Genomic DNA, 9,866 nt, shown 5'->3' with positions numbered 1-9,866 from the left:
GCGCTGTATAACTCTAAGAAAAATGTTGTTACCTGACTGGTTCAAATCGGTGGTAGGTACCAATTGCCAGCCGGTCACCGGCAGAGGAACATGTGCAAAACGATTCCAAAATATACCTTGAACACACATATGAAAATTCTGTTCATAAAGGTGGCCATTTTAAATTATTTTTTTGAGGGGTGTGGCCATTTAAAAAAAATTGAGGGATGGAGCAAACTTTATTTAGCAAAAACCACACAATGTGGGATAGTGTTTGGGTCATGGGATTGGCCAAACCAAACATGACGTCCTAGACCTAAAGAAAGCGAAAATAATTATGAGCTTCAGTGTTAACAACACGACCCTCGAAAAAAAAGATACAATCAAATAAAGACGCTTGCAATTTGATCTTGCTGATAATGGCTCTGTTTCTTTCTCGACTCTCACTCTGAATGTTCGTATCACTGAGGGTCGTCCACGCCTCCGATGACAAACAAGAGAACAGCGCAAAGCCCGGCCCGTTTAGTGTCCAGGCCCGCACTACCCCACCACCCTACCGGCCCACCGTCGTCGTTGGAACAGGATGGGGAGGGGCTGCGCGGTTGTTCTCGCGGCGGCGGCGGCGGCGGCGCTGCTGGTGTCGCTGCCTATGCTGCTGGTGTTGCCGCCGGACGCGGACACGTACGAGCAGGAGAGCCACCGGATGTTCGTGGGGTGGAAGGCCAGGTACAAGAAGACCTATAAACACGCCGGCGAAGAGGAGTGCCGGTACGCGTTGTTCAAGGAGAGCCGCTGCCGCGTCGCCTGGGCCAGGGCCGACGGGGTGACCACATCTGGCCTCAACGGTCTCAGCGCCCTCGCCAATGAGGAGATCTACCGCGGGTACAGGGTCCGGAAGGGGGAGGAATCGTACGAGCAGGAGACCCGACGGATGTTCGTGGGGTGGAAGGCCAAGTACGGCAAGACCTACAGAGACGTCGGTGAGGAGGAATGCCGGTACAGGTTGTTCAAGGGCAACCGCCGCGTCGTCGTCCGGCTCAACGCCGCCGCCGGGCAAAATGTGTACGGCATCAACCAATTCGGTGACCTCACCAACGAGGAGGTCCGGGAACGCTGCTACCCGGAGATGGTGGACCAAGAGCTGAGCGCCAGGTGCCAAGCCGCCGCCCCCGACCCGGACCCCGACCATGGGAGGCGGATTTGGTACCAGGTAATCATCTCTCTTTTTTTTAATGAAACTGTTGCTAGCTGTTTTTAGTTTCTTTATTATCATTGTTGTTTCTTTACATGTGGTTGGTTACCATTTGCATGAAATGGGGATTATGGATTCTGTTTCCCGCTCGCATGTACTAGTCCTCTAATTATTGATTTTGTTTGGTCAACTGCACTAGTTTCTTTCGGTATCCATATGAACACAAGTAGGGGATGCCTTCTGGCCTACCAGTTTGTAAAGGCCTCATATGTGCAAAGAACTCATGAGATTTTGACTAGTGCCTTGGTCGGTAGACAAGGGAACAATATTCCAGAGCTAACGACAAGTATGTGAAGATTTTTGTTAACCTCTCTTCGAATATGATTTGATTAACCTAGCAGTTCAATTTGTACTATTACTACTAGTATATCGTAACTGGGAATTCCTACATGGTTTAACCCAAAGTTGTACAATTGTGTGATTCTATTACCGACTGGAGTTTTGATCAAACTTGGACACTAAAGTTTCTCGGCATTTGTACTGAGATAAGCTTAGCTGAAGAGGGGGGGGGGGGGGGGGGGGGGGGGATTTATATAGTGTGCTAATGCTTGATAGGCTGGTGTGGTGGATCCATAAGTCGTTTTACTCTAATATAATTGATGATCTCACCATCTGCTGTCACTTGACATGATGCTAAATAGCCTGTTTGTCTTGGAAACATCTTAAGTCTGAATTTTGTGTGGATGTTTCTTAATCCTATAGGTACCAGTGTTTATATATAATTCTCACTTGCTATTATTTACTTTTTTTATATAGGCTTGCCGGTGCATTGATACGGAAGTGGAGTCTGGAGGCGCTGTTCCTGGAGATGAAGCACACATGTGGATCTGAACGTCACTTGTATGTGTTGCTAGAGAATTTTAGAATAAAGATGTTGCTAATGTAATATGGTAAATTTGAGATGAAAATGTATGTATGCATTTCCAAGCTATGATTAAGATTGTTGTTTCTCATGGGTGGGGTGTTTTCGGCTATTTGCTATGTCAAACTGGCGGGCCTCCTAGGACAACCGTTCCATCATAATGACTCTTGAAAAGGCCTCTCTCTCCTGCAATTGTAAAAACAAGATCTTAACAGTGGGAGCCTTGAGTGTCATGTTAAACCAATCTTTGATCATCGGGCAAACAAGGCAATGCATTTACACTCAGCTACTTTTCATCTTTATCTTTGAATTGACTACTATGCGATTGGTAGGAAGCACCGAGTTCAATGGAATTGCTTCTTTTCCTGTTGTCGTTCCTAAACTTCTTCAAATTTTGTCTTGCTTACATAGTATTAATTTTTACAGGATGTTTAATTGTGAATTGTTGCATATTATCATGGTTGTGAACCCATGATAAATAGATTCTGTAGTTTAATAGCAGTAGTGATTAATAGTCATTATCCACTTATGAATTTTTGTTCCTCTCTGTGAAACAGGGGATTGTATCCTTTTGGGGATTACATTTCTTATACCAACAAGTCACTCACTATTAATGAAATCAAACATTTGTGGAGGAAACATCGCTGTGCTAGGACATATGGTAGAGATCTGAATATCAGAGTGGACATTTTTTTTAAATCTAGCTGAGACGAATGTTCTGTGTAGTAACTGGAATGGCTGGAAAGATCCAATTATCTGGTTAGTACTAAAGTTACGGCCTAGAATAAGTTTTATGTTTTACAGTATTTCTCTTGGCATGATCTGCATATATTATTGATAGGAAGAAGTGCAGAAAATAGCAACGGTGATAAGTTTCCTAATTTACTCCAGAGGCACACTAGATAATGAAAATATCTGTCACATCTTGCACTTACACATGGCTTAGGGTTTAGAGAACAAGTTCTATAATGTTAATTTTTTTTCCTTAAGCCTTAGGTGACCACTAACCAGTCATTTCCGTTAGTGTGCATTTCTCATGTCACTAATCATTTGCCGTAGTGCATTTATTCTTTCTTGTTTTACACACTAGTGCAGTTGGTTTACTTTCTTTTCTTGAGTCATTAGTTTTCATACAAAAGCTAGGTTTGTATGGTGCTACTTATTCCCAATTCTAGGTTTGATGGCGCAACAGATGCAGTTGGGATTCAGTTTTTTCTGGAGAATGTTCATCCTAGAATGAAGCTGCTGCATCGGCTCTTTTTGGATTGCCAGACTCATTGTATGCCAGGCCTAATACATTTGGTGAACTTATGCGAGCTATCATATCCCCATCCAGCAAAGTCCAAGAAGCAGTTGACTGGGCTTTGAAGGGTGCGAATCCAGATATTGTTTTGCACACGCGCATGATGGCGAATAGGTATGGCACACTATTTGTGGATGCTTGTGTAAATTGAAGTAACTATATAGATTGCCCCATCAGTTCAAGAAGGAAAAGTGTAGTATAGTGGAATATTGACATCATGCAATTTCACCTGCCTACTTATCTCGTTCATCAGTAGTCACTGAAAATGCTTCTTTGCAGCCGAAATTGTTAATGTAACCTAAGATAGCTTTGCATATTTCTTTTATTTCTGTAATATAATCTTCAAACTTAAAGTTTGAATCGGTAATAGTCAATTTCAATATTACCAAATATCTTCCAGTTTCAGAATGTCCACCACATTTATAATGCAGATAATTTGTTAGCAGCACTTAGTGTTGTACAACATATCAGGCGAGCTAAAGAGCTAATCAGTAATGAGGCGATAGTTGGCTATACGCCTATGTTTTAGAACACTGATATCATATGTTTTGAACAGTTGAAGATTAACTCCTATCATTACTCCAGGCCAGTCCGAGCAAGAAAAGCTGCAGTTCTTTGTATTAAGAGAGCCCTACAGATTAGGAATACCAAGGGTGCACCTCTGGTGGCACTGGTCTCAGACACACCAGCATTTGTGAAGGAGATAAAGTCAGACATCAGTGAGTTTGCAGAGGTTAGCTGCTAGATTGAATTGAATACTACAGGGTGAACTTAGCACCATATTTCAAGCACCATGGAGATTGATTATGCATTTCCGGAAATATTGGAAAGTTGGATGTTCATTCTGCAATTGTTTTCAGGTACTTTATTTTGATTACTGTTTGCCAAGACTTCTGGTCTGGAGATAGTTGGAAATGATAAGGTATTATTCACTCTCATCATGTCATGCCCCCATAACTGTTACTGTTTCCTCTACAGATTTCTGAGTTCTGAAACTTATTGGAATCTTTAGGAGTGATTTTTTATGCTAGATTTGTGTCAAGGATGTTACAGTTGATATCAGGAAATGGAAAAACAAACAAATATAGATATTTCCTAAAGTTGCTATATTAATAATGCACAACTCTATTTTGCTAGTGTGGAGCTACAATTTTGACATTTTTTTTTAATTAAGTTGCTCCGGATTTCTTGTCATCTTGTGCATATTTTATCCTGTGCTGCTTTCTTGAGGATCTTCTTTGTCTGTTTTGCTCTCTTGTCTATATGTCGTGTTTTCTATTTTGAAGCACTCTTCCATACGCATGTGGAATTAAGGGAAAATCCATATGTGTATATACAGTTCTTACAACATTCTAGCAATTCTAGGACAAATTATGAGGTAAAACAAATGACACATGTAGCCCTCTTTTAACTATAGAGAGATCTGCTTATCATATTTTGAATCTGTTGGTAGACATTAATGGCACATACATATGTAATTGGTGCTTTGGGGGAGTTAATTCACCTAGAATACCTTATATTGTAGGATGGAGGGAGTAGCTCATGGATAGAACCACAAGTACACAACATAATATTCGCTATCTTTATAAGATATTTACCTGCTTTAGAAAAACATAGAATGCAATATTCCTTTGCTAATGATAAAATTGGCATATGTGCCTGCAAGAGGTGCCTGAGGCAACCTTAAACTGTGGATGTCATGTTAAATGTTCTACTTACACAGTTCAAAACTATCCTGATCATAAAGATAACAGTATCGCACTATTCATTAATGTAAGATTTTGTTTTAGTCAAAGAACACAAGTTGTCACTACGTTTGTTTTGATCAACTATGGGCAACTTTTATGGCATTTGTGGTATTTCTGTTGATACTTTTGCATCGATCTGGTTTCACATCTTGTTCCCTGAACTCAAGACTTATTTTTTGTGCAAGCCTTTGGATTTTCGTTCAAGAGACTGGGGATCAGCTCCAAGGTGGGTGGCATTTGTTGATTTCTTTATAGCTGCACAGGCCAGATACGCTGTTGTAACTGGAGCACATCGTTGTGTGGGGACCACCTATGCACAACTCATTGCAGCATTGGCTGTGGCAAACGTACATGGTACATATGGCTTGTCTTTTAACATGTCGTCGCTTTTTATTTTTGAACTAAAAGGTTGTGTTATATATAATATATGTGCCAAGATTCTCAAAGCGAAATACTACCCAAACACTGGTGTTGTAGATGCAACAGCAACCTGGCGCAGCATTCAGTTAGGCGTGGAGACACTAAAACTTGGCACAATATAAACATGTGGTAGGACCCTTGGGTGCCGTGAGAAATATGTTGATGAAGGTGGACGAGCTGATTGATCCAAGGACCGGCCAATGGGATGTACCACTCCGGAGCAAACCTAGTGGGAAGATGATCTGCAAGTCATCACAGACATTGTTGGATGGCATTTCAACAGGAAGGGTATTTTTTGTGCTCAGGCAGCCACAGAGAAGCGAGTCAGGGAATCTCAGATTTCTGGACAAAACTGTGGCAAATTGACTGTTTACCGAAAATTAAACAGTTTTTGTGGAGTCTGTTAGGCTTGAGCTGAAGGGAAGAGGAATGAAAATAGATACTACTCCCTCCGTTCCTAAATATTTGTCTTTCTAGAGATTTCAACAAGTGACTACATACGGAGCAAAATGAGTGAATCTACACTCTAAAGTATGTCTATATACATCCGTATGTGGTAGTTCATTTGAAATCACTAAAAAGACAAATATTTAGGAACGGAGGGAGTATATGCTATATGTATGGGAGGCTTGACAAAGATCTGTTTTTCAAATGCAAAGAAGACTGGCGTGGAGAGAGTTAAATCTGGTGTGCAGAGAGTTAAATCTGGAAGGAATTCAGAAAAAAAAAGTAAGACCGGAGTGGAGAGAGTTAAATCCGGAAGGAATTCACTGCAAACTCATGGAAGCCGGTTCATGTTATTATTATGGCTCTGGTGGGGGAGCGCAACAAATGGAGGGAAGAAGGCACAAGACGGACAGCGTCAGAGATTGCCTGCCTACATCTCGACATCTCTGGCTGACCGGTTTCAGAAAACAGATGGTGCGGCCGGCGTGTTGTCGGATAGGCGTCAGAAACAGAGATGGAGATGGCTGCAGGCTAGCTTAATACCCTGAAACTGAACACCCGGCCCCGTTTGGATTGTCGTTTTCCTTCTAGATACAGTTGTAAAATATACGGACCTTCGACGGTCGTTTTGGTTTCAGGCTTGAAATAGCTCTTCGCCTGTAAGTTACACCCGGAAGTTAAATACACCTGTATTAAAATACAACCATACCAAGCACGGCCTTATGATCTTTTAGATTTAAAGTTGGGATATTGATCCACACCCTCGTTCCTGTTGCCCTTTGTACTACATGATGTAACCCTTTTGATATGAGCAATAAACTTTGAGTGTTAAAAATATGGGATGTGTGCACTAGGCAGTAGGCGGTACAATCCAATAAGGTTTGGTGCGTGCAAGAGTCAAGTCCCTTTCATGAACCACAAGAATCTCAAGGACTTCTTCCACCAGGTCGTAGATGCACAGATCCCCATCATCCTCGACGAAGTTCTTCATGAAGTAGACGCGGTTCCTTTGCAGGTTGCACGCGCTCGCCGGGCAAGAAACCGCATTGCCTCCGTGAGCCAACATGAAGACCCTGTCCCCAATGTCATGCACCCTGCGCCAGCGGCGGCCATGGCCAAAATCCATCTTCAGGACAAGCACGGCGCCTACGTCGTTGGGGTCAAATCCCCGGAAGCAAACGCAGACCTGGAAAAGCTCCCCCTGTGACTCCAGCAGACTGGTCACGCCACCGCACATTCCTTCCGGTAGAGTTATGGCGGCGTCCACGTCCTCCAGCGTGTGAAGCTCGGCCGTAGGGGCAGGAGTGCCGAAGTCGAGGTTAACGACGCCCATCTTGTATTGGTTTGATTCCGAGAAGATGAAATGCAGCTTCCCTCCCAGGGCGGCGACGACGCCAGCTATTACTCTCTTGGTCGGGGGAGTAGAAGTGCAGTCGCCGTCGCCCTCTGGGAGAGTGTACTCGCCGACGTCATACGTGTGCTGCGCCCATTCCCTACTGCTTCCTCCGTTGATTCGGCAGAACCACATGTCGGGGTCGGCGACGTCGAGCAGCACGACGGCGCAGTCAGGATACATGGCGGAGCTGTGGGTGAGGTAGCAGGTGCAGTTGGTGGGGACGTAGTGGTCGTCTCGTATGGGCGGGAGGGGTATGGTCTCTTCGGTGACCGGATGCCACAGCCAGGTCTCCCACGGGGCGGCGCCGTGCAGGATGAAGATCCAGCCCTGCGGGGTGGCGAAGCAGATCTGGTTGTCCTGCGGGGATAGCATGGCGGGTGTCAGCTCCGTGCATGTTCTCTCTTCCGATATGCTAAACATGAGCATCTCGGGGATATCTTCATCATCGTCTCCTGTTAGATTGTATTTACATGTGTATATTATAACGTTGTATACCACCTCATTATATATATATATATGATAGGCCACCCCTAGAGGGTTGTGCCGGTTCCCCCCAAAGCCTATTGTCTTACATGGTATCACGCTAGGTTACGTCCGCTTCCGCCTAAAAACCCTAAACCGCCGCCGCCGCCACCGCCGCCGCCGCCGCGCCCGCCGCCGCCGTCGCCCGACTGCTATGACGTCCGCCGCTGCGTCCGGCTCCACCGCCACCGGTTTTCTGCCGGCCTCCCTCGCGGCACTTCTCTCGAGGCCGCTGGATGTCGCCTCCCTTCAGGCGCCGATCGGGACACGGAGCGTCGGCTCCCTCTTCGCGATCCCGCCGTCTGCTACTTCGCCCGGGCAGGCGCTTGTGGCCCACACCACCGCCGCCCCGTCAACCGCGGCTGTCGCGCCCTCGGCCACTGCGCCGCTGGTGGTGGAGGACGTCGCGCTGGCAGGCTTCGCGGCGTCAATCGCGGCCATCGCGCCCTCTGTCACCGCGCCGGCTGCCCCTCCGACTGTCTCCACGGTGTTCTCACCTCAGCCAGTCTCCTCGATGGGATCGCAGCCGCCGCCGCCGTTTCACTTCGGCCATCTCATCACCATCAAGTTGTCGTCGGACAATTACATCTTCTGGCGCGCGCAGGTTCTTCCGCTTCTTGGGAGTCACTACCTGCTTGGCTATGTCGACGGCTCTCTCCCTTGCCCTCCTGCGCTGGTTGACAGCGTGCATGGTCCGGTCTATAATCCGGCTCACCGTGTCTGGACAGGGCAGGATCAGGCGAACCTCTCCTCCATCCAGGGGTCGCTCTCTCCGGCCGTTGCTGGGCTTGTTGTCTTCGCCAAGACGTCCCACGAGGCATGGACTATTCTTGAGCGCTCGTTTGCGGCATAGTCGCAGGCTCGTGTATCTGGGCTCCGTCGCCAACTTGGGGAGTGTCAGAAGCTTGACTCCACCGCCACTGAGTTCTACAACAAAGTCAAGAGTCTCGCCGACACGCTGGCCTCCATTGGACAACCCCTCACCGACTCCGAGTTCAACTCGTTTATCGTCAATGGTCTTGATGAGGAGTATGACGCCCTAGTCGAGATCATCAATGAGAGGGGCAACTCCACGCCCATGCCAGCACACGAGGTCTTTTCACGCCTCCTGCTTACTGAGCAACGAGTCGAGACGCGCCGATCCAGGGGCAACGGCGCCCTCTCGGCAAACGCCGCCACCAAGGGTGGTCGCTCCTCTGCTTCATCCAGGGCTCCTTCGGGGCAGTCACCACCACCCGCCTCGGCCCCTCCTCCTACTGCGACGCTACCAGGGGCTGGTGGTCCACGTGTGTGCCAGCTTTGTGGTCGCGATGGGCACTGGGCCTCAAAGTGTCACAAGCGCTTCCAGCGGGGTTTTCTTGGTCTTGGCAATGACGGGAAGGATACACGCAACTTTGCTCATCAGGTCGCCATGGCTGATCGTCCGCCGCCGCAGAAGCCACAGGGACACACTCAGTCCTACTCCATTGATCCCCACTGGTACATGGACTCTGGGGCGACAGAGCACCTGACCAGTGAGATGGGGAAGCTTCACACTCGTGAACCCTACCATGGCTCCGACAAGATCCACACCGCCAATGGAGCAGGTATGCACATCTCTCATATTGGTCAAGCATCACTTCTCACTAGACATGCCAATAGGAGTCTTCAACTTCGCAATGTTCTTCGAGTTCCATCTGTGACACGTAATCTTCTTTCAGTTCCTAAACTCACTCGTGATAATAATGTGCTTTGTGAATTTCATCCTTTAGATCTTTTCATTAAGGATCGGGGCACGAGGGACATTCTTCTTAGTGGGCGGCTTTGCCAAGGTCTCTATCGTCTGGAGCATCCTGGCGTCGCTCGCGTCTTCAGTGGAGTTCGGGTATCTCCGTCACAGTGGCATGCTCGTCTTGGCCACCCGACCACACCTATTGTCCGGCATGTTTTGCGTCGTC

General features: G+C 46.9%; 2 protein-coding genes across 3 annotated transcripts; both read left to right on the top strand.

Moving 5' to 3' along the window:
• Positions 1-501: 501 nt before the first annotated feature.
• Positions 502-3,325, top strand: LOC123107651 (uncharacterized). 2 transcript variants are annotated; one of them, XR_006451715.1, is made up of 4 exons: positions 503-1,189; positions 1,988-2,071; positions 2,651-2,852; positions 3,269-3,325. XR_006451715.1 is itself a non-coding variant. In XM_044529612.1 (3 exons), exons 1-2 carry the CDS (start codon positions 563-565, stop codon positions 2,060-2,062), a joined length of 702 nt encoding a protein of 233 aa, XP_044385547.1. In that variant the 5' UTR covers positions 502-562; the 3' UTR covers positions 2,063-2,071; positions 3,269-3,325. The 2 variants fall into 2 exon arrangements, 1 of the variants encoding a protein (XP_044385547.1); XM_044529612.1 differs by lacking the exon at positions 2,651-2,852 and having other exon boundaries at positions 502-1,189.
• A 3,940-nt stretch (positions 3,326-7,265) lies between these two features.
• On the top strand, positions 7,266-7,849 carry LOC123086942 (uncharacterized). Its single transcript, XM_044508812.1, has one exon. The coding sequence runs from the start codon at positions 7,375-7,377 to the stop codon at positions 7,774-7,776; it is 402 nt and encodes a 133-aa protein (XP_044364747.1). The 5' UTR covers positions 7,266-7,374; the 3' UTR covers positions 7,777-7,849.
• The last annotated feature ends 2,017 nt before the right edge of the window (positions 7,850-9,866 follow it).

Source organism: Triticum aestivum, chromosome 1B (assembly GCF_018294505.1).
Source record: "Triticum aestivum cultivar Chinese Spring chromosome 1B, IWGSC CS RefSeq v2.1, whole genome shotgun sequence".
NCBI lineage: Eukaryota > Viridiplantae > Streptophyta > Magnoliopsida > Poales > Poaceae > Triticum > Triticum aestivum.
The sequence above is the reverse complement of the archived record's forward strand: the minus strand, read 5'-3'. Positions and strand labels throughout refer to the sequence as shown.

Coding starts and splice junctions, on each gene's coding strand:
- LOC123107651 (XM_044529612.1), top strand. CDS start 563: ATGGGGAGGGGCTGCGCGGTTGTTCTCGCGGCGGCGGCGGCGGCGGCG. Junction 1,190..1,987: donor GGAGGCGGATTTGGTACCAG/GTAATCATCTCT, acceptor TTTTTTATATAG/GCTTGCCGGTGCATTGATAC.
- LOC123086942 (XM_044508812.1), top strand. CDS start 7,375: ATGCAGCTTCCCTCCCAGGGCGGCGACGACGCCAGCTATTACTCTCTT.